The sequence below is a fragment of the Uloborus diversus genome, chromosome 2, assembly GCF_026930045.1.
Source record: "Uloborus diversus isolate 005 chromosome 2, Udiv.v.3.1, whole genome shotgun sequence".
Classification (NCBI taxonomy): domain Eukaryota; kingdom Metazoa; phylum Arthropoda; class Arachnida; order Araneae; family Uloboridae; genus Uloborus; species Uloborus diversus.
In genome coordinates, this window is record NC_072732.1 from 43,271,252 (window position 1) to 43,296,653 (window position 25,402).

Genomic DNA, 25,402 nt, shown 5'->3' on the forward strand with positions numbered 1-25,402 from the left:
AAAGTTGAAGTAATTACAAAAAAATCTGAAAATGGATGTTAATAAAATAATTTTTTTCAAGCCCCATACGAGAGTTTAAGAGAAAAAGAAAGATGATATTAAGAAATTTAAGTTTAAGTCCTCCAAAAGCAAGATCTCTGTTGAAATTATCAGCTTTTCCTGCTTTCAAAATCACAAAATAAGTTTATTAAAAATGGCAACGTTCATTGATTAAGATTGAGAGGCGTTTTTGTTTACATCTTGAGAGGAAATTAATCTACATTAAAAATTTTTGTTCACATGACGGCTCTTAGCCGTTTTTAGGCAAACAATGCTGCCGCGAATTTTCTTCGTCAATAAAAACATTTTTAGATTCCTCTTAAGTATATTATTTTCCTTTTGTTGATTTAGTAGTTCATTCGTTGTTTTAATAACATCAGTCCTCACTTTTGTTGTTCATACATTCCATAATTTAAGCGGTCTTTAATTTATACGTATTTTTCAAATGGCTGCAATTCACCACGAAGTGAAATTATGTGTTCTAGGGGTAAGATAGCTGTCACCAGTCGCATTATTATACGTAAAATTTTGCAATGACTTCGAAACTGCTTTTTTTCTCTTAATGAGTGTATTAAAACAGCTGTCCTAATTAGTAAATTGTTTAGTTTTGTCCCTATTATGCAGTAATGAATCTCTTACTTTTGAGTTTCAAGTATATGACTGTATCAGCAAATTAAAAGTATCTGTATAATCTCTCCTTAGGATTCTGGAGTTGGAAAATCCAGCATAGTGCAGCGTTTTGTGCACAACACGTTTAATCCTTCTGTAGAGAGCACTATTGGGTAATTTATTTTCTTGCCACTTTTAGTATTGTACCGCTTTGGAAAAGTCTGGCATTTTATAAGAAAGCTGCCACTGGTTTTGTCTGACTTTTTTTTTCATTTAAATCTTTTCAACAGAAAATACCAGTAACCGTTTACAGGATTTTTAAAAACTCATTAAAAAACATTTTTTCCTCTCCCCCCCCCCCCCACCCCAACCCTTTATTACATTTGTAACTTGGCAATGTAAGTAACATCATAGAGTTAAAAAAAACTTTTTTGGACATGAAATCTACTATGCCTTTACATGTGATTGACTTTTGGCATCAGAATTTGGTTTATTCATGTAGTGGGAATTTACTAATGAAACAATTTGAATTAAAAAGTAGTCAAAACTTACTCAAGGTACTATCCTAACACTAAAATTTCTAACATTGACAAGTTTTTTGATCTAGTTGTGAAAGGGTAGTATTTGCTTGAAATTTCCCAGATGCTCTATTAATTAACTTTTCAAAGCATTATTATTTATTTTTTGTTGAAGTGAATTGTACTGTATTTACAATTGTAGAAAATTTTTTAAATATTTACTTGGTTTATTTCATGTGTTTATTTCAAGCTTCATGAAAATAATGGTTTTCAAAATATATTTCAGAGCATCCTTCATGACAAAATGTCTTCTTGTAGATGACTGTACATTTAAGTTCAATATATGGGACACTGCCGGACAAGAACGAGTAAGTGTTTTAATGTTTTTTTTTTTTTTTTTTTGTAACTTTATTATCTATAATTATTTCTCATAGGTGTTTCTTGTGGGAATGCCATATTTTCATCTGTATTTTAAATTTTAATCAACATGCATAAGGCATCTTTTTTAAGGATTCTTTCACTGCTTTTGGAAAAAATTAAGAGACAGTTCTCATTTTGGTTGTTTTATCAATAAAACCAATTTATTCTGTTTTTTATCATACATTGTTCCAATAGCCAAGATCTACACATAGAGACTCATTCGCTCACCTGGTTGGAGCCAGTGGCAGGTATAGCCAATCATTTTCGGAGGAGCCATCTGAAATTTTTGAACAACTCCCCAGAAAATTTATTAAAATAACATTTTAAATACTTAATTTTTGGCTATCTTTGCAGACGTCTGGTAAGAGGCGCGTGAATTTAAGAATCCCACTTGAAAATATTTCAAAATTGAAATTTCCAAGTAATTTTTTTAATTAGGACCCTAAAAACGCATTTTAGGCTATTTTTGTTGATGTAGGAAAGAAGTCAGGGTTTAAGTGCTGACCCCAAAATACTTTTTGAAAATGAGGATAGAATTGAAATATTCTGCCGTTATATGTTGAGAAATCAGGAGAAGGGTGAGTGCTCTTCTGCTGTCGAGCCTAAAAGTCACCTTTAGGCAATGTTTACGGATAGGGAGAATGAAAATCTCTTCTTCCCGGAAATATTTTGCCATTGAGGTTCTAAAAATCCAATTTTAAGCTATTTTTGAATGTATTAGAGAAAGGGATCGGAATAGTCTTAAGCTCTCCGTCCTAAAACCGCATTTTAAAGCTATCATCACTGAAACCCCAAAAAAGGCAATTTAAGCCACTTTCATGTAAGTTAAATAATAATGGTGGATAAGCTATTCGCTGTTGAAAATTTTTCCAAATTTGAAGTCCTAAATTGCAATTTTCGTTACCTTTCGTGGCATTTGTGGAGGAGCATGGGAAAAGGGGTTCCCAGAAAAGTTTTGAAGCTAAAGCCCATTGCTCGAAAATTATATTGCCAACATGCAGGGGGTATGTAAGAATTCCGATTGGCATGAATCTTACCTTTACATGCAGGGCTGGGCATGTAATTTTTTGAAATTAAATATTATTTATCTTAATGACTTATGTACTATTTATTTAAATATTTTTTATGTTTTATATTGAAACAGTTCTTGATTCAGTACAAAGCTGTTAAATTATTTTTTTGTCTAAGTAATGCTATCCAACAAATTCAAATATTTTTATTATTATACAATAAAAAAATACGGGCACATAAAAATATTATTCAAGCATGTTTTTTTTTTTTTTTTTTGACTGACATGCCTGGCAGGGCACGTACAATTTTTAAAGCTTTTTCTAGCCCTGTTGAAGCCATAAAAACGCAAATTTAGGCTCTCTTTTGCCTCGTGAGTAATTGGTATGCTCTGAATACAGCACCATTTAAAGATCACCCAGGTGTCTTAAGTTGGAATCAAGGAATGATACAAACAATGGAATAAAATTTTGGAAATAATAGTTCTGTTTTGAGCAGAAGGCTATAATTTCTTTCCCAATTAAGACCTAAATTTCTTTTGAAGTAAAGCATGTGTGTTAAATTTTATTGTCTTCTCATATTTTCTTTCTTTTTTTATTCTTAAAAAAATTATTACAATCTCAAGGTTTTGGGAGGGGCCATGGCCCCTATGGCTCCCCTCTAGATCTCCCCTGGTTGAAGCATTGTGCTTGTACTGCAAAGGTCATAAGTTCAAATCCCCACGGCCCAAAAAAAATTTTTTTGATGAGTAAGAGAATAATTTTTGAAAAGCAGTTCCTTTACCCTTTCTTCCTTTCCCCAGCAGTAAAAATACCCTTTTAAAACATAAACACAGACAAAACTGCAATTGAAATAGTGTACAAAAAAAAACTAAAGAGCTCACTTTCACAACTTATTAATTTCATAGTGTTCTGTGCAAAGATTGTTGTTTTGATAAAATATTTCTCTTGCAACATGAGTTTCTTTATTGACATAAATTGTGATACATGATTGCAATTATCTAGATATGTCTTTTAGCCATTTTTCTACTCATTACTAAATCTTTCTTTGTAGTATAGGTCTTTAGCACCAATGTATTATAGAAATGCTGGAGCTGCTATCATTGTATATGATGTAACAAGTCATGTAAGTATATTTGTTATTATTAGTAGAATTGTATTAATTTAGGATATTTTCAAGGTTTGGGTATTTATATTTTCATCTGTATTTCTTCTTGTGCATTTTGAAATGAACAAAATATTATAGTTTCAATTTTCAGAATTATTGTCTCAGAATATTTTGCCAGGATGCAGTTGTACTCTGTATTTTAATAACCTGTCCTGTCCAAACTTCATTTTACACATTATTTTATAAAATGACAATGCTCAAATAAATGGTGCAGTATAGTTGAGTGATGGTCTTTTTATTCTTAACAGAGATTTATAACTCAGTTTTTAATAATTTATAATTTTTCTTTCATGCAAAACAGGATTTTTGAGATTTAGGTATGAATCTATTTTATGAATCTTTCATAGACTTGGACTATTACTTCCAAAATGAAAATTATTTGTGTACTGTATGTGGGGTGTCTAAGTGAAATAATTAAATTAAAAGTAATCTCAGGAATAATTTTTATGTTCTTTAAACAATCTGATCTTGCTTTTTATGAGTTTTCTTAGAGATAAATACATTTTTTTGTTTTATTTATTTATTTCCTTTGTTTTTTGCAATTTTTTCAAGTTTAAACCCTTCTAAGCCTTCTGACGAATTTTATGACGTCTTATTGAAAAAAGTAATGTCAAGGGAAAAAGCACTTTATGCTTTTTTCTGGTACAGTTCTGAGAACTTATACTCTCATTGGCTTTTGCATTAGGGTGGGTTGAAAAACTCATTTTTTTATTTTGAAGTTGTAATAGTGCGGAAAAGTTGCGAATTATAAAAACAAAGGAAAAAAGGAATTATGGGAATCGATTGACATCTTTCGTTTGTGCATGGGGCCTAAAGTTTGAGAAAAAATAAAAAAAAAAACATCACTTTTGAGATTTTTTAAAATTTTTTAATTAAATGTTTTCTGAATGAAATAGTTTGTAATGCTTTTAAACAGAGCCACAAAACATTGTGCTTGAATTTGGTTTCGATTAGCTAATATCTTTCAATCGCGCATGGGCCCCGAAATTTTCCAAAATAATTAAAAAGTTACATTTTTATGGGTATTTGTTGAATAATCAGTATCTAAATATAATCGACGAAGTATTTTTTCAGTCGAACTGAAGGACTGAAGGAACCAGAAAACTGTCAGGTGTATTCAATGTTTTCTTAGAAACTCTTGTGCGCAGACTTCGGACAGCAATCCAGACAACGTCACTCGGCTGGGTGAGTGCGCTCCCCTCCACGCCATCCTAGAACCATGTCAGCTGTCTCCCAACATTGTTTTTTCAATCTGCATCTTTCAGTAGTGATCTTAGTAAACTACTATTTAGTTTGATCTAGCTGTTTTAGTTCTGCAACACCTGTAGTTTTCTGTCATGATATATGACTGGGCATTGAGCAGTTTTCTCTTCCATTTCAATGAATTGCCATTCCACCACAAGTTTAAGCTCTTGGATGGCAAGACAATGGGGTCTAGTAGCTCTAAAGGGCCAATTGGTCTTGGTGAAAAGTTTGTTGGCTGTCTGGAACATTACTTTCAAGCAATTCCCAGTTTACATGCAGACTATTGAACGCTGCGTAAAACAACTCACAATAGTCTCAGAAAAAGTTTGTAGAGCTAAATCTCGAGACCGATTTATAAGAACCACCTTACTGTTTAGATCATCCATACCTAACTTCATCACAAATAGGTCTTCAAAATCAGGGATTGAGTCAAGGGCGGATACAAGGGAGGGGCGATGGGGGCGATCGCCCCCTCCTTGAGCCCTGAAACTAGTACTTTCTTCAAGTATACTTTCAATGTTAAAGTCCCAAAAACTCAATTTTACATAACCTTCGATGGTGTTAGAAGAAAGGGAGCTATTCCCCGGAATTCTTCCGGAATCGAAGTTTTGAAAACGCAATCGTAGCCCATCTCTTATTAGTCTGGGGATAGGGACTAGAACTTTCAATAGGATTTTTTTGAAATTTAAGTTTTAAAATCTCATTTTTAGACGATCTTAGATGATAATTAGGGATAGGTTTAAAGGCTCACCTGGATATGTTTTGACAGAAACACAACTATGGGACACCTTTGTTTACATAAAGGTTAACCGATGGGGTTCAGTACACTCCTTCGAAAGTTTTAAGAGATTGAAGTTCCAAAGAGTGAACAGTAAAAAACAATCGCCCCCTCCTTGAACATTTTCTGGATCCGCCCTTGGATTGAGTCATTGTCAATGTGTGATTCGATGTTGTCGTCATCACTGATTAATACCAACAATGGGGAATGAGATAATTCACAGTACATTCAGTTGACAATTTCTGAGTATTCTTGCACATAGAAGTTGACTTTTGCGTGAATGATCTGTTTTCCTTCTTGGATCTATCTGTGTTGAGGTCAGAATTCTTCAAACCCCGAACATTTATGTATTTATTGTCATCTTGAGTCATGACTAAACAGTAAGATTTCTGTGTGAGCGATAAAACCATTCTGTTCGATCGCAGGGTTGACAAAATGAAGCAAAGGTTTTGGCAAGTACTTGATATATTGTATTGCATGGCAAACAAGTTTTGGGCCATCTTCAGATGGTTTGATAAAGAACCACATTGGCATGAATGATTTCAATATAAACTATACTAATTCTTGAAGTTCAGATGTGAGGCTTTCTTCTCTTATATACATAATATGAGAGTTCTATTTACTTTTGTGAACCACCTCAAATGTGATAACGCCGAGGATTTCGTACAGCCAAATTTTCTTTACAGATTTCTGATTCAATTGTCTTTGAAATATCAAACAAATGATGCTGATCTTGCTGAATGCGTTTTGGTCCACCTCTGGGACCAGGCAATTAATGCTCTAAAAGTTAACTATCGACCAATTCTTCTTCTAACTTTTCCCCAATTGACCCTTTAGAGGTACTAGACCCCGTTGTCTTGCCATCCAAGAGCATGTGGTGGAATGGCAACTCATTGAAATGAAAGAGATAAACTGCTCATTGCACAGCCATATATCATGGCAGAAAACTACAGGTGTTGCAGAACTAAAACAGCTAGATCGCACTAAATAGTAGTTTACTGAGATCACTACTGAAAGATGCAGACTGAAAAAACAATGTTGGGAGACAGGTTCTAGGATGGCGTGGAGGGGAGTGCCCCAAGCCAGCCAAGTGACGTTGTCTGGATTGCTGTCCGACGTCAGCGCACAAGAGTTTCTAAGGAAACATTGAATGCACCTGACAGTTTTCTGGTTCCTTCAGTCCTTCAGTTCGACTGAAAAAATACTTCGTCGATTATATTTAGATACTGATTATTCAACAAATAACGGAAACCCATAAAAATGTAACTTTTTAATTATTTTGGAAAATTTTGTGGCCCATGCATGACCGAAAGATATTAGCTGATCGAAATCAAAGTTAAGCACAATGTTTTGAGGCTCTGTTTAAAGGAAAAAAGATGTTTTTTTTTTCATTTTTTCTCAAACGTTAGGCCCCATGTGCAAACAGAAGATGTCAATCCATTCCCATAATTCTTTTTTTCCTTTGTTTGTCTTTATAATTCGCAACTTTTCCGTGCTATTACAACTTCGAAATTAAATGAGTTTTTTCGACCCACCCTATTTTGCATATGCCTATTGATGGCCCCTTCCCTGTTTGAAATGTGTAGTTACTTTCGTGCATAAGCTACTTAAACTGTGTCTGAGACATATAAAAAAAATCTTATACTCACCAATTCTTTTTATTTGTTGCTTTGAACGTAAACAATGTAATAAGTTAAAATCCTTCTTTAAAAGCAGATTTCAGTATCTTGGAAAGGGTTTATTTTAAATTTACTTTGAATATTAATTTTATTTTATTTGTACTTTTATGAAAAAAAAAATTCTGATTACTCTGAAAATTAATGTGAATATATTATATTTTTCTTGCATCTTACCTTAGCTCAAATCAGTGAAATGAAACATTTTATCAAGATTTATTTTCTGAGCATATGAAGTTATATTTGTTCAAATCAAACCTAAAAGCATGTTCCATTGTTCATTCTGGGGAAGATACAAGAACTTACAATCCTGAGAAAACCTGATGACCTAATAGTCATAGGCGGATTTAGAACTGAGTTCCTGGGGGGGCAGCATTTTTTTTTTTTTTTTTTTTTAGCACTATCAGTTGTATTGATTACAACTGGTTGGATTTAGACTTAGCATGCCCCTAAGCTATTTCAGGGTTTGGATCTCTTTAGTAGTCTGGTCAACTTTTCTATCGGTGGCAAAAAAAGGCCATTTTTAAAGCCCCCCTCCCCATCTATAATACATAAGGTCTAAGGTGGAAAATTGAGTCCCTTTTAAGTAGGGGATAGAATATCTCCAATTTTACGGGGTCCGGGGGTTTCTACCCCGGAGAAATTTTTGTAAAATAGATATGAAATTCTGCATTTCGAAGCCTTAGAAGGGGTAATTGGAACTACTAAAATCTCGGAGACAAATAGCAAAACACTCTTTTGCAAATTACGATAATACACAGTAAAAATTGTTTTCAGGTTGACAAATCAATTACAGCAGTTCTGAGAGAAAAAGCGAGAAAGAATAGAAGATTATGCATTGTTATTTGCTTACTTTGGCTATCGGTTCAATTCAATCAGTTTTTGATCACGCCTCCAACCCACCGACAAATACAACAATGAATTAAATACAAAATGATGAATAGTAAAAATATGCTTTAAAAGAAATGGTGTCTAGATTTAGAAAATAGGCCCATTTGGACAATTCATAATTTATACACTTGATAAGAAATAAAGTTGAAGCACACTTTGCTTAGGAGTTTCAAAGACTCATCTAATCCGTTTCAAGGACTCGAGAACAGTTAAAATTATTTAAGGCACTTAAATTGGACTTACCAGTCTCTAAAATTTAGTACTTGATTGTACTGTTTTACAGTATTGTTCTAACTTTGTAAGAAACAACTTTAAGTTTGGGACCTCGGTGGCCGAGCGGTATTGCTCAGCAACTGCTTGCATGCAGAGAGGCACGGGTTTGATTCCCGCCTACTGCCCTGGGTGCTCTTCTGATTTCCTTGTATTGTAATAAATCTGAATTGTGCTATCTGTCTTATGTGTCTGAGCAAAAGTCGGACTTCCACCTAAAATGGGGCTCAATCAAACGGAAGCCTCTCATATTAGTCTCAAAAGCGGATTAACGCCTTCGTTATTCATTACCTTGGGTACTCCAAGGGGCATCAGGAACAACAACATTTTAAGTTTAAAAGAAAAAAAACTATTGATTTCTCAATACAACAACTTTTTATTTTCAATTACAAGTAATGCAGAAAACAAAAAAAAAAATAGAGGTAGTGTCCCCCCCCCCCCCCCCTTCTGGGCTGCACAGAATAACAATATGCAGAAGTAAGATAAACGCGCGTAATACAAAATAATTTCTAAAATTACTGCATTCGGGATTAAATAAACAGCAATATATGAAACATGTGAGACACAAAAATTTATCTCAAGTAATATGCTACAGAAACATGAGAACCATGATTTTTATATTTTTGATGCAGGATGTGGCAAAGAGCTAAATTTGACACATTTCGGCATTTCTCCCTCCACCTCCCATCATTTGTTATAAATTTTTAAATTTATGGTTTGTATCCACACTTTTCCAAATTTTCAAGGTTTTCGAGCACTTTAAAATGGAATTTATTTTTTCAAGTACTTTTCTTCTTTTCTTTAAAGAACAAATCATGAAATTTTCCGGAGTTGGGGGCCTTCAACAAAGCGGGTGCCCTCAATTATAGCTTGTTTAGTTTATAGGTAAATCCGTTTTTTTTTTTTTTTTTTAAATCTTTGTTTTAGTTTCCAATTTGTTGAAACAGTCGTTGATTATTTTAAGTATAGCGGCTGATTACTCATATTTTCACTCATATACTTGCTCTAATGGTTTTTAATTCAAAGTAGTCGTTTTCAACACATTTCAACAACCCGATGACAGCTTTACTCTTGTAATACAGTGTACGGTGCCCCCCCCCCCCCCCCCCCCCCTCCCCCCCCCCCCATCAGAAAAGGACAGTCGCTATTCTCATCATTTTCACTTCTGAACTTTTCAAAAAAAGAAAAAAAATCATGATTTTTTCTTTTCACATTTTTGAAGGTGTGTTGTTACCATGTATAAAGTCCTCCCAAGACTGGGGGGAATTGACCCCCCTCGCCCCCCCCCCCCATAAATCCTCCCATGTAAATAGTTATTTTTAATTTTGTATGTAAAAATTACTTCATATTTTTCATTGAGTATTTATTAATCATCTTTATATTGCAGTCAACATTCCAGTCTGTGAAAGGATGGATCAGAGAACTACAGCTACATGGTTCCTCTGATGTTGTTATGGCTATTGCTGGAAATAAAGCAGATCTTGATGGTCGACGAGAAGTAACTTATAAAGGTACAATGACTGGCAAAATCATTACATTGGGTGGATTATTAGTTCATTTATGTCGAAACATTGCTAATAAAATAGAAATTAAGTTTTATAGTGACAAAAATGAAATTACAAATTGTATTTTCCCCAGGGAACAAAGGTTAGATTAATTCTATCAATGTTTGGCAAGAACTAATTTGTAAAGGAATGGTCGTAATTTCATTACTCTATCAATTAGTTTAAATTTACTTAAAATAAACTAGTATGTTGTGGCCATAACGAAACTTTTTTCTATATCTTTCTTTTGAATGCTGATCCCTCCCCATGCTTGCCAAGAAAGCAGTATTCCTCGAAAAAATAAAATTACTCAAATAAAAATTAGACGACAGTCCCAATTTCCAAATTATCGCCAAAGCAAAAAGCGAAAATTAGAAGTTATTTTAAAAGCTTTGCTTGAACTAATTACAAATATTTTATTTTTTAAGAAACATAAGATGGCAACAGTTAAGCATTTTAAATCAGTGAGATAATATTTCCAATCATTTCCCAATAATTAAAATCACACGAAGTACGCAGACGAGTCTATTACAATTTATTTTCATATTGTTGCATTTATAAAACTATTTTTATTTGCACAAAAAAGAATCAGCCACCCTTGGAGCAATTGGCGCCAAAATTGAACTAGCGCTTGTTTACATACAGCTTCATTTATATCCCGAATTTCATCCAGGAACGAAGCATTACTTCTTGAGATATAGCATTCACAATGAAAACAAGAGAACGTTTGATTGTAATACCCCCTTTTCAGTTATTGACCTGAAAATAAAATCAGCTCTTGGTACCCTCTAAGGGTTACTTGTAGATACATTTTTGTTTGATTCCGTTCATTATTTCTTGAGATACAGCAGTCATAAGTGACGACAAAAAACGTTATATAGCTGATCCCCTGTTTGAGCTATTGACATCAAAATTGAATCGGCATCTGCACATCTTAGGGACAACATATAGAACAAACTTTGTTTGATTCCGTCAGTTACTTTTTGCGAAATGGCAGGCACGCATAACTCAAGAAACGTCCCATTGCTCCACCCCGTTGGAGAAACATGCGCCAAAAACCAATAGACACAAGTTTACATAGGGGCACACATGTGTATCCAATTTTGTTCGATTTCATGCAGTAGTTTTTGCTGTACAGCGGCCACAAAAAACCGGTCACACATATACAGACACACACACAGGTAGTTATTTTCCAAAAATGATCGAAATGGACTCAGCATACCTCAAAACGTTCAAATGCTTCGAAATTCGAAAATTTGCACAAATCCAATACTATCTTCTGTATAGAATATTACAAGTATTAGATATAGAAGAAAGCAAATGAATTTATCTTTATCAGATAAACTTTTGTGGAAGAATATGGGAACTCTTGATAGTCAAAACCATTTGGTAGAAAGCTAAGTAACAACACAAATCAGCATTTACAAAATGTGGGATTTTAATTATTCAAACAATTATTCAAAGAAAATTTTCTATTTTATGCTAGCAGTTAACTAATACCAGCTAATTCAAATACTGTAGCATTGGGTTTTGGAGAACAGAAATGAAATCATGTGACACATGTTCTGAAATTTTTTGATAAACATAAAGAAGTTTAATTTAATATCTGCATTGTTCTCTGGTCTATAGTCTTTAAATTTTCCTATTAGATTTAGAATGATTCCTTAAAAATCCCTTATAAAGAAATAAAAGGGGAGGAGACCACGACATACCAGACGGAGCACCACCACTGTTAAGAAATTGCCTGAGACCATATCAAGATAAGTAGATAGTTAAACCAACTGCCTGAAAAGTTGAAAATAAGGAGCTGTTAGTGATTCAATATTTCATTTTATGCCCAAAAATCCAAAACGAAATGCTCAACCCGAAGCCTAATGTTTTTTTTTTCTTTAGTCAGTTGTCCCTGCCTTTATGCAATCTACTGTTCAACAAGTTGCTTTATTGCATATATTGTCCCTGATCTTTCTTCTTAAAAAATAGCAACCTTGTTATTCATAAGAAACTATATTAAATTGAAAGTGTTCTGGAAGTTTACTTAGAATAATCATTCATGAAATGCCAAACATTCTTTAAGTACTATTTACTACACTCTGGAAATATTCGGAAACTTAATACAAAAAAAAGGGGATGTATTTTCTAATGGTCTACTGCATATCGAAAATTCAATCATATCATTGTTGTATCAGTAATGAAAGTGCCTTTGCCATGTAAGGCGTTTATCAAGATATGCTCCTTGTAATTTTCTCTCTTTTGAGGTGGAGGTAGGTTCTTTACAGAAGAACGTAATCGTTTTAATACAGTGAAATCCCGTTACGACAAACTTCCAAGGACCAATAAAACATTTTGTTGTAAACAAATCGTCTTAAAACATTCTGTATTTTTATAAAAGTGTTAATTTTGCAAATCTATACTCTAATATAATTAAATCCGCAACATTTACCGTTACTAACGATCTAAAATATAATTGAACTCATTATTTTCCTGTAATAAAGAGACAAAATGTTGAACACCAACCTTTTATTCAGTGGCCGTCTTGACAAAAAGTGTTTTCTTTTTTACAAGAGATTTGGTCCCACAGTACATAATAAAATTTTCCAATTTATGAACAGCACTTATACTGACCACAAGAAAAGTTCAAACCTTGCGACCCCTTGAGAATTCGCAGGGTGCTTCTCGTTTGGTGTGACTAGACACCTGCTTTTTTTGTCGCGGATCAGCTTATGTTTCAGGGTAAGCGGATTTCCGCCTTGAATGCATCTGTTGTGAAATAATACACGTTTTCACATAAACACTTGTGAAGGTCATTTTTAATTTTCAAAAACAGCATTAAGTAGAAAATATTCAAACATACAATGAGAAAAACCTTTTCTTGTAACTAATTTTTGTAGAAATTCGTTTCGTTAAAACAAGATTTTTTGTACATTATCTTAATGGGTTTTAAAGCTAGACCAAATGTTTTGTTAATTGTAATGGATATTTCGTTGTATCAGTATTCATTGTAAAAGAAGTGAAGGCAGCCATTGTGGCCTTTGCAAGTTATCAGAGAGACCAACAGTATTACACCATTTTTTCACAGCAGTAAGAACATTAAATAGTATTAGGTACATCTAAAAATAGATTGCTTCTCTTTATTTTCACCTACTTACAAATTTGTTGCATTCATACTTCTCTTCTTTAAAATTTACTAATTTGCACTAACACTTTTCCTTCTCGTAAACAGAAGCTAAAGAATATGCAAATTCTGTGAATGCAGCTTTTGTTGAGACCAGTGCTTTAACAGCAGTAAATATTCATGAATTGTTTAAAGAAATAGGTAAGAGAAAGAACATTTTTTAAATCTAAAAAACAATTTAATTTTTGTACAGTGTAATTTTCTGCCAAAGTTTTCATTTAAAATGTTTTCCTAAGAAGCTTCATCATTAGACTGTCACTATTAATTCTTTTTTTGCAAACTTCTCTATTTAAGAAATTTTTAAAATATCTTATCACTTTAACTAATTGACTAGTTTTCTTTCTGTCAGGAATTTTCCTGCTCGTTTTTTTACCAAATTATGCTTGCTTAAAAAGCTTTAATTTTCAATTTTTAACTCTATAAAATACAAAATTTGACAATTTTACCGACATTTGTTTAGTAGATATAAAAACCGATCTGTCAATACATCAAGGGTTGCGTTTGCATGCCGCAACTGGTCGCTACCACTCGGGTGATCACATGACAGCTAATGATATACAGTCGAGTCCTGACTTACGCGAGGGATGCGTTCCAAGACTCCTCGCGTAAGTCAAAATTTCGCGTTGTGGAAAAACATATGATACAATTTTTTTTAGAAGCATACCAAATTCTTTTAGATACTTATAAACATCCCTCAAACTGCTTTGAAGCATTCCTCAACTATACATTGCAGTTTCTTACATAAAGAATTGAACTTTTATTGTATTTAAAAATATTAAAAAAATGTCCAGTATGAAATACAAGGTGCATAAACTGAATGGTTAATGGGAGGGGAAGACATAAAATAAAACAACACGGTACACATAGTATGAAGTGATAATAAAATGCTGCATTATAATAGTGCTGTACAGTAAATAAAGTAACAATATGTATGAGTTAAAAAATGAAGATAATGATGATTTATGCTCCATTATAAGATCAATATTCTTATCAAAAACATTTTTAAATACGGTTGCTTCGCCTTTTCTTTTTTAACGTTTCAATTTGGGGAAAAAGCCCCTCTTCCTGATTTATTTAATCCACAATACACGAGCAGCTTCTATTTTAACATTTACTTTGCTAGACTGTTTTACAAGCTTCAGTATTGAAATTAAGTTTTGCATTTTTACAGATATCTTTTTATTTTGACTTCTAATTGTGCATATGGAAGATTCAAATCATGCTATTGCCGCGCCCTGCTGTGAGCGTTTTTTTTTTTTCTAGTATATCGAGAATCTTAGCCCTTTTTCTTTTCAGAAACTTTGTTTTTCTTCCCATCTTCACAAACTTTAGGTGAAAGTAGCACTAAGGTGCAATTAATTATATTTCATCAATTTTAGACTAATTTGGTATGGGAACTTACGCTGTCAGTGATACTCAAAGGGATGTATTAACACTCACACGAAATCAATATTTAGCTGCCAATAAGGAAGCCGATGCTTCCTTCCAAAAAAATTCGTGTAGTAGACGAAAAATTCGCGTTAATTCTAAAATTCCTTACTTGTGAAAAAATCACGTTATAGCCATTTCGCTTAAGTCGACTCACGTTGTAGCGGGAGTCGACTGTATGTTATTCACCGATTGTTCACAAACCGATGCTTCATCGAGCACTTTCTGTTGATCCCCGATTACTTGCTCGAGGAATAATGTACAGGAGAAAAATTCTTATTATTGGTTCAAAATGTCACATTGTTCAATTTACCAAGCTGAAATTGCGATCGATCAATGGATCTACCAGTGAAGCTATAGAACGACTTCAGAAACAACAAGTTAACTGGTAGCTCTATTAGAAAGCTACGGTTAGTGACCAGTAGAAGTATGAGAAAGTAACTAAGTTGTAAGCTTTGGAATGGAATCTATATTTAATGTAAATGGGGTAGATTGAGGTGTGATTCCAAAATGCAAACATTTACAAATTATTAATTTTTTTAGGTAAAAAAATAGTTTTCAAATCAAAGGTTCTTTGGGAACTTAACACGAAGGTGCATGCTTGTATTTTGTTGATAAAATGGTTGGGTTCAGACTCCAATTAAACTTTGGTTTTGACTGCAGATGGTGCAGGAGGAAACTGCTATATAATGCATGCTCTTTCAGTTTCAGTATTCTTTTATTCTTACATTTGATTTTATTTATACTTGTTTTTGTTTAAATTTATGCTCATTAAAACTTGAAGTATGATTATGAAATTTAGTTTTGTCTATATTATTTACCAATTCCTATTATTTGCTCTTGATTTTGTAATGTTAAATTAAAGGTGTTTTTAAGAATTTGTGATGAAAACACAACATGAACATGCATTACAGGTTGGTTAGAAACAAACAAGTGGGCTATTTTTATAAAATGAAGTTGAAAACTCAAATTTCAGCATAAATTTCCCATTCAATTACATGTAAACGAATTTCGACTTTTTTTCTGTTTCATGCTGTTTGTACACTGCTCGACATTGAAAATGCAATACCAAGAAGGAGTGTTCAGAAATTTATGCAAAATTTAGAGTAGACGTACATCACTGAGTTATGTAAATGATGTGAAATGCGCAGCTCTCCAACACGTGTGAAGTAAGATATAAGGGAAGGAACTGGCAGAAAGGGCAATATTCGTGTCGTTATTTCTGGTTGGAGAATTATAGAAGAAATTTTGTTTTTGTTTTGGAGGATACGTGTAACACGAGAGAATGCCAGGCTGCTGTCAACGAAGGCACTTCTACGAGGGGTATGGTGATCGAACTGCAAAGGGGAGGTTGGTCCATACGTCAAATCACAGCTGATACCCACATTGATGTGAGCATAGTGCATCGGCTGTGCCGAAGATGGTTGGATCAATGAAATGTGGCAAGATTGAGGGGTGCCGGGGCAGCCAGAGTGACGTCGGAATGCATGGATCACCGCATCTGTAGCAGACCCACAAGTCACTTGTTCCTCGATTCTGCAGCAGGTGTAAGATACCCTGAATGTTCCCGTGTCAACCAGAACCATTTCCCGTCGTTTGGTCCCACGTGGTCTGCAATCACGGCCTCGGCTAAGAAAACTGCCATTGACCCCAATACATTGACATTAACGTTTAGCATGGTGCCGGACTAGAGCGACGTGAATGACAGAATGGCGAAATGTCATGTTCTCAGATGAATCCTGCTTCTGTTTATCCAGTAATAGTCGTTGCATATGTGTGTGACGTCGACGTAGAGACAGATCTAATCTGGCAGTAACTGTAGAACGTCCCACCGCACAACAACATGGCATAATGGTTTGGGGCGCAATTGCGTACAATTCCACATCATGCCTAGTTCTAGTTCGTATTCAGGGCACTATGACGGCCCAACAATACTTAAATAATGTGCTGCTGCCGGTTGCAATCCCTTACCTTCAAGGGCTACCCAATGCAATTTTTCAGCTGGATAACGTCCGACCACACAGTGCTCGCATCTGCCAACATGCTCTCCAAAGTACACAGATGCTTCCCTGGCCACCATACTCTCCTGACCTGTCACCAATCGAACATGTGTGAGATGTGATTGGATGCTGTTTGCAGACTCTGTCCCTGCCTCGTTCAGAAGACGAACTATGCTAATGGTTGAAAAGGAATGAAAAGCCATCCCTCTGGACACCACCCGCACCCTTATTGACTGTATGCCTAGACGTGTTTCTTCGTGTATCGCTGTCCGCGGTGATCCTACATCCTACTAAGCCAACGCCATTCTCGCTCTGTGTTCTGCCTATCATTTTGAAATTAAGATCATTTATTATTCCTTGCTGTCTCTGTTTTTGTTTTGTTTTTTTGTTTTTTTCAAATTTCATCAATTTCTGACCACTCCTCCTTGGTGTTGCATTTTCAATGTCGAGCAGTGTACATATTCACCTGAAAGAACCGCTTCCAAAGGCTGTAGGTATAGGAAAGAATTTTTTCTGTCTGCAACTTCTGCTGTCAATAATGATTGTTATGGCTGGAAAATGACTGTAGCTGAAATTCGAAATATAATGATTTTGGGAAAATGTATCTATTTTTTTTCAGGATTATAAATACTTTTTTATTTGAAGTTAAAATGGGGAAAACTCTGAATTTAAGCCTAAATGCAGGGAAATTGAAAAAAGATTTTCAGAAAAAGGTTTTTGTGATGTAAAGGTTTGACTGTATTGCCTAAAATTCATGACAACAGAAAAGCATGGTTGAACCATCAAAGTAAGAAGCAGTGAAAGGGTGCAACATAGGCTGGGTCGAAAAACACTTTTTTTTTCTAATCTGTAGTAGCGCAGAAAACTTGTGCATTAGCTTCCTGATTAGGGGGAAAATAATTTTAAAAATTATAAATTATTTTTGAAATCATGCAAAAGCCCTCAAATTGAGAAAAAATAGAAAAAAAATCATAAATTTTTAAAGACCTATTTTTTTTGAAAAATAATTTCTTTGTTTCTAATAGAATAAAAAATACACTTTGTCACTGAAATGTATAGAAAAAACTTGGGAGCACATTGTTAATCATTTGAATTCACGCAGAAACCCTTAAAATACCATTTTTAAAGTAAAAGTTATATTATTTCAAAAATTACTAAACTGACATAAAGCTGTAAAAATATAAACATCGGTTTTAATGTTTTACATACATTTCTCTTGTTCTGAAATGACTCAGGACTCACCACATGCAGTGTTGTTATTTCAAATTTTTCCTAAGGAGGGAGGGAGGGGTCAAAAGGTGCAAATTCAATGGAAGTTTCAACGGAAAACAGCAAAAAACATGCCCTTCCAAATGTTACACCCATAGTTACATTGCCCAATGTTACACCCACCCTGAAAGTTAAACATATTTATTTCACAAAGCCGTGGTGGGGGGCAATGGACCACCCCCTGACCCCCTTAATGACAAGCCTAATCAGGTGGCTTTGGCATCAAGTTTGAATCCCACTCACTACCCTACCGTACCCAAACAACCAACCACTTTGGGTGTGATTAATTATAAGGTCAATCCATAGAGGTTCGACGGATGGGTGCGCTCGACCATTTTTAATTTTTTTGAAACTCATATCCCTAAAAGCTGCACATGAAAGATGTTTAAAACCACTTTTATTTTTTCTCTAAACTGGACCTTTGATTTTTTAGAGGTCATCAAAAGTGATTTTCGTAGTTAAAAATGGGACTTTTAAAACTTTGTTTTGACCAAAATCTATTTCATTTACATTTATGGCATTTAATTTTATGCTTTAATGTTAAAGTGCATAAGATGATAGTCTTACATACTGAAATATGCGGCTGTAGCTTAATGATTAAAATAATGGCAACAGGTTGAAGTTCAAGGTCAAATGTAAAAATTTTACTAATTTCAAAGGGAGATAACCCACGTAGGGGACCGAAACACAAAATGAAATGTGGCAAAAACTACACTGAAACCATGCTAATAAGAATGTGTGACTGTTGCTGTGGGTTTTTCTACCTTTTATAGATTACAGCCCCTCAAAAATCGGTAAAATGACATTTTTAGACCCCTGTAAACCAAAAGGGGATAGAATTAAAAATAAAATTTCTTTGCCAATTGAATATTCCATTCAAGTATTATAAGTGTTATCTATATTGTTTTGTATATGTGGTTTGTAAAAAAGATTAAGGTTTTTGAAATTAAGCAATTTTGCTAGTTGATTCACACCTATAACAGAAATAAAAAGTGAAAACTTCATTGCACCTTATTAAATTACGTATATTGTGCTCTACATAATATATGATACTGAAAAATCATATTGTAAATATAAAAATAATTATTTTAATTTGATAACTTAGAAATATTTGGACATGAATGAGTAGTTCATACTTGATTGACAGCTTAAGTAGTTCATTTATAGACTATACTAATAATCTACACACACAAATTTTCAATGCATGCAAACATGCTCTCAATACATTAATATGTCTAAATTGCCTTAAACATAGACAAAAACATTATATTTGTTACCATTAAAGTATGAAATCTGTTATTTTATAGAATACCTAGTTATTTCATGGAATAACTGATTGTGTCCGTTAAAGTGTAAAACTCTCTTGTATTTCATGGTTTAACTAGTTATTTCATAGAATAGCGATCTGCAGCTTGTTAAAGTGTTAAATAACCTACATCATACACCTTGCACGATGCACAAATACATTTACTTTCCACCCCTACTGTATTTATGAACTATTCCAGGTCATAGGGAGAGATCTTGTTCAGCGTGTTGGTGCAATGTTTTTGTTTTAGAAATAATGTTCTTTGTAATTCCAAGTGTCATTTTAGTAATCCTTGTTGTAACAAATGATTTTATGGGACGTTTCCATAAATACCATTTATATGCTGCATAAATTAGATAAATTGCTTGTTTTTCATTTTAATTGTCTATCATTAGTTTATTTATAGAATTCGTAGTTCTTTCATTTTAGATAAATTGTTTATTTTACACTTTAACTGTCTCTCATTAGTTAATTTATAGAACACCTAGTTATTTCATAGAATAACTAGTTAAAGTGTCAAATTAATAACATATTACGCACTTTAACGTACACGATTATTTCATGGAATAACTAGGTATTCTACAAAATAACTGCATTATATATTTTAACGTTAACATATATACAAAGTTTAAATTTTAAAAAGTGAGTTTTTTATTTCTTGTTAGAGTGTAGTTTTGAAAAAATTAACCCATCTAGTAGTCCTATAGTTGTAAAGGTGACTCAAGTATATGGCGTTTCAGAAATCTTTACCAAGGCACATTCATAATTTGATACTTTGAAACTGTACCAGGACCAAGACGATGACAAGGGTTCTAAATTTAATGATCAACACAAGCTATGTAATAACCTTTTTGGCAATAATGGGCATTTTCTTTTGATAGTCTTTTTAGTAACACGCTATTCTTCATACCTACTGCTAGGGGACAATATTTTTACTGTGATGATATTTAAGTAGGGTGGCATAAAGCAGTGATTATATGTTGTATTGGGTATTTTATTGCAGAGTCAAACCTTTATTGCAGCTTTTTTTTTTCAGCTAGTTTAATATACTGAGTGCTCACAAGGATACATGCGTTTAGTAGCAAAAATGCAGAAGGTATACATTTCTGTAGGAATTAAAATTTTGACTTCCAGTAATTTTTTGCAAGCTAGTCTTAGTAGCATCAATTATTTTTACGGTTCCTCTGATTCCGTTACATTGTCCAATACCATGCGATATATTGCATAGAATTCCATTCAGCTCTCAAGTTGACATTGCTTGGTTGGTAGGGTGGTGAGTGGGACTTGATTTGCTGCCACCGCCACCTGATTAAGCTTGTCATTTAGGGGTCAGATGGTGGTCAATTGCCCTCCACCACGTCTTTGAGAAATAAATGTATTAACATTTGGGTGGGCATGATTTTTGCTGTTTTCCGTTGAAACTTCCATTGAATTTGCATCTTTTGACCCTTCCCTTTTCCCCCTTGGAAACATTTGAAATGACAGGCCTAAACATGGTGAGCCGTGAGTCATTTCAGCACTACAGAAAAGTATGTAAACTATTAAAGCAGATAATTAATAGTATATTTTTATAGCTTTATGGCAATTTAAGAATTTTTGAAATAACATAACTTTTACTTTTAAAATGCTATTTTGAAGGTTTGTGCACAAATTCAAATGATCAACAGCATGCCCCCGAATTTTTTCTACACATTTTAGTAACTACAAAGTGTATTTTTTATACTATTTAAAATGAAGTAATTTTTTTTTTTTTTGAAAAACAATATGCATCTTTAAAAATTGCCAAATTTTTCCATTTTTTCTCCATTTGAGGGCTTTTGCATGATTTCAAAAAATATTTTTAAAATTTATAATAATTTTTCCTGTTATTAGGATACTAATGTGCAAGATTTCCGCGCTATTAGAAATCTATTACAAAGAAACTGTTTTTCGACCCATCCTAGTGCAGCATCATATTAACTATGTTTGCAAATATCCAGAGAAAGGAAACTTTTTTTTTATCATACAAAAATTATATTTTAAATGAAAAGAAATATCTTCATTACTTACCAAATATAAATTGTTTTAAACAGATAATACTTGGTTTTATCTTGATTACATTTTTGTATATCGAGTTAATATTTATGCTGAATATAAAATTGACTGCTGAATTGCCATTTATTTATTTATTTATTTTTTTTTCTACAGCTATAAAACTGCCAAAAAAAGTTTCCATAGAAAAGCCAAAGCATGAAATTAAACTTGGCGCCGTTGAGAAGAAGAAAAAGTGTTGTTAGATCAATCATGCAGTTGCTCTTTTGGTTTTTGTTATTGGGAAATCTATCCAAGATGATTGTTCTTTACTCATGAAACATTTCAATTTTATTTAATATGATTTATGTGAATGATGACATATCTGTTTATTCCAGATCAATACGTGTTTTTGAACTTCTATACAAAATAGGACACAATTTTCTATGTTAAGAAATGAATTTTACACATAATAAAGCTATTTATTTTTTTGTTCCTAGTTTATGTTGTATTTTGTCCTTTCCTTTTTTTTATTTTGAACAAAGCTAACTAAAAGATATCTTCTGTATTCGGGTAAAATCGCATTTTATCATTGGTTTTCATAGCTTGAAAAACACCACTATACACTATCAAGCAGTTTAATGCTGTTTACACAGCTTAATATTCGTAATTTGTTTTATTTGTATGCGAGTATAATTTTATTTGTTGTTATCTACTGGTTAAATTTAAACATTTAAGTACAGTGATCATTGAAAAAAGGGAAATTTTGTGCTCTTATCCTCTAACAAAACGAGCTTTGCCTAGCTGAACTGGAATAATACTTGTTCTTTAAGGGCAAATTAGTGGTTATTACCAGATACAGAGCAGCTAACCTTTTTTAAAATTACATTAAAAAAAATCATCTAGTTACAATTTTTCTCCTTTGAAATCCCCCTTGAATACTTCATGAAAATATAACGCCTCTGTATTCTCCAACACAAACGGAAATCTTGCAATTCAAGAGAATTATTAACATGTAAAATAATAAACAAGCACCCCTTTCTTTCTTTTCTTTCCAAGTGAAAATACTGAATATCTGTTTCTCATTTCAACCAGTGCTGCCATTTAGAATTGTAAAAAAAAAAAGAATTTATACATAATGGCTGCAAACAGAGAAACTTTACAACATTCACACTCTCAATCAAAATATAACCTAGATAGCAAGAATATGTCTCTGGTGTTATAACATAAAGTAGGTATTGTTGCCTTAAAAACGCCTTGTACAGTCAGACCTCCATAAATCGAAGTAGCAAATTGTCGGAGAAAAATACGATATATAGAAACAATCTTATTTTATCATAAAAATCTCCTAAAACATTAAAATTAAAGCTAATTTTCATGCACGAAACCCAATTTCTAATTTATACGAGCATCGGATTAAACGAAAGTTAATAACTGAAAAATTTACAGAAATTACAACACTCTTAGTTTATCATAAAAATTTCCTAGAATGTTAAAACTAAAGCTAATTATGACAACTGTAATGCCCTTTCGTGATTTTGAGTGAGTTTTCTGTAAGTTTCGGTACTTTTACTACGGTTTTCCCATTTCTCATAATAGCAGGAACTTTGCTTGCAAAAATACTAAATTTACCAGAAAGGACATTGTTGCGCCTTCATACATCTTCCTTCTTCGGCTATTCAACTTGATCTGCAACACTAGGGGATTTTCGTTTTGACAATGTCATCGAGAGAAAAGTGAAAAACTAATCTACTTAACTTGAATGATTTTCACTGAAGCTAAGAAGACTGGGAATGATAATCAACCGACAATATGGATAAATTGAAATTGATTTTACTGTATTAACTGGTTGCAACTAACTTAAGAACTCCAGAACGGAACAACACCTATCTACACGCCCCTCAACCCTAGATTTCTTGTGAGTTTCGTTGGAATATTTAGTGAACATAATTTTCTCCCCTAACTTTCATTTTTCATGAGACAAAGTCTAAAGTGGAAAAAAAATCTACGAATGTCTCGAAATTTTTTTTGATATATAGAGATTTTTTGGATATATAGAAACAATTTTTCTATGTACTGGACATGGAAATTTGCTCAGACTTCGATGTATAGAAAATTTCGATATGTGGAAGTTTGATATATGGAGGTTCGACTGTATTAATAGACAAATAGACCTTAAAAAGGCTATTTAAATAATAAGATAAAATGTGAGAACTCTGTCCAATGGCATTAAATAACTGATAAAAGCTTGTCAACCAAAATAAAGATGCAATACTTATGAAGAAGTATATTACATTGTTATGTGATTTAATGTACCTGAGATTCTTAGTTTCAAAAGATCAAAAAAAGGTATTATTAGCCAGTGGCGGATACCCAGACGCCGTGATAATATTTGAACTTTTTCTTCAAAAAATTTAAAAATTTTGATTGAAACCATAAGAAAAAGTCAATGTTTTTTTAAATTCAATTTTTGGGGGGAATTACAAGAACGAAGGGGGGGTCATGACCCCCTCCCCTCCCTAATCTGTGACAATACTTTGTAATCTGTTATGAGGTTTATTGCATTAGAGTAGTGAAAATGACTGCTTGAAAAACAAAAACAGGAAAACCCGACGAAACCACAAAAAAAAGTAAATAATGATTGAACTCCTTTTTTTAGGGTATTATACAAGGGCGCCCATATAGGAGGGCAAGGCGGGGCTCGAGAAATTAGAACTCAGAAAAAGACCTCAGAAATTAGAACTTCTTTGCTTTTAGTACTTTTTCTTTGCAAAAATGTAAAAACATTTCTTCTCCAGCCATTAATGAATTAGTTATTAAAAATTTCGAATTTTAATGACTAATCTGTCTTGAAATCTGATTCCATGGGGAAAATATCTGAGCTCACCCCCCCCCCCTAACAATTTTGCATATGGGCACCTATGGTATTACATGTCACTTTTCTATTTATATGTAGAAAGTAAAATAGTTTTGCACGAGACAGTTTTTCTGCCACGCGCTTTTCAGGTGCCGGTAAAAAGAAAAGTAACAAGGAAATGTCTGCCGCCCTCTTTTTATATAACCAAGTTCATCACAGGTAGTTATTATAAATCTATTTCCAGAGCTGTGCAGGCATCGCTTCAGTTGATAAAATATTTGAGTGTGTAATTTTTTTTTGTAAAGTGTATGCGTTGTAAGTAGGTTATTATTCCTTTCTGTTGTGATTTTTAGGTAGTTTCGTTTTTGTTTGTGCTGAGTTTATTTTTAATTGAGCTGTAAATAGTTCATTAGTTTAAATCCCTGTTTTGGACTTAGTGTTGTGCAAGAAATGTAAAATTTTAGTATCCTGTTGGCCCAAAACCTCGTTATACAAGGGTTCCTGTAAATTTAGCCCCTCATGTTAGATGGAAATTGCTGAAAAAAAACTGCAGTTGTTAGAAAAAGCACTACTTGTAACAAAAATAATGAAGCATACAGGTGAAAAAACGGTGATCTTTTTTGAAAAGTTTCAAAAAAAAAAAATCCCAAAACCAATGGAAACATATCCAGGAGACGTCTTCATTCACCTCCAATTTTTCTACAATTGAAAAGAGTCAGTTTGTAAGTATTTACCATGTCTGGATTATATTCAAAAAATATTTAATTTGTAATTAGATTTTTGCCGCTGTTCTTACTATTTTCAGTGAAGTTTTAATATTTTTCTGCATACAAGATGGATATGTCAAGTATCATGCAAATTTATAATCAAAGATGGATATGTCTCCTGTGTCGAGTATTATGCAAGCATTTAATCAATGTCTAAATTTATCATGTTTATGTTGTAGCATAGTTGTACTTCTCATTTCTGTTAAGGTTTTTATTTAAAAATTTCACAATAACAACATATCTCCTTACCTAAAAATTACGACCTACTTTGACCCAGCATAAAATCGTCAAGAAATCTGTCAGAGAGATTTGGAAAATTGATGAATAGCTATAAGTAACACTCTAAACAAGAAAAACACAAGAAAAACACTGGAATTCTCAGCAATGCATTAAGGGAGCGATTACGGACTTGAATCATCAAGGCTCAG

The 25,402-nt window shown here is 33.2% G+C and overlaps 1 protein-coding gene across 2 annotated transcripts; it reads left to right on the forward strand.

Moving 5' to 3' along the window:
* Positions 1-218: 218 nt before the first annotated feature.
* Positions 219-21,843, forward strand: LOC129216997 (ras-related protein Rab-22A-like). Of its 2 annotated transcripts, XM_054851222.1 has the most exons (7): positions 219-526; positions 742-821; positions 1,453-1,534; positions 3,648-3,719; positions 10,009-10,132; positions 13,386-13,478; positions 21,528-21,843. In XM_054851222.1, exons 1-7 carry the CDS (start codon positions 485-487, stop codon positions 21,614-21,616), a joined length of 582 nt encoding a protein of 193 aa, XP_054707197.1. In that variant the 5' UTR covers positions 219-484; the 3' UTR covers positions 21,617-21,843. The 2 variants fall into 2 exon arrangements, with proteins under 2 accessions (XP_054707197.1, XP_054707198.1); XM_054851223.1 differs by lacking the exon at positions 13,386-13,478.
* Positions 21,844-25,402: the final 3,559 nt, after the last annotated feature.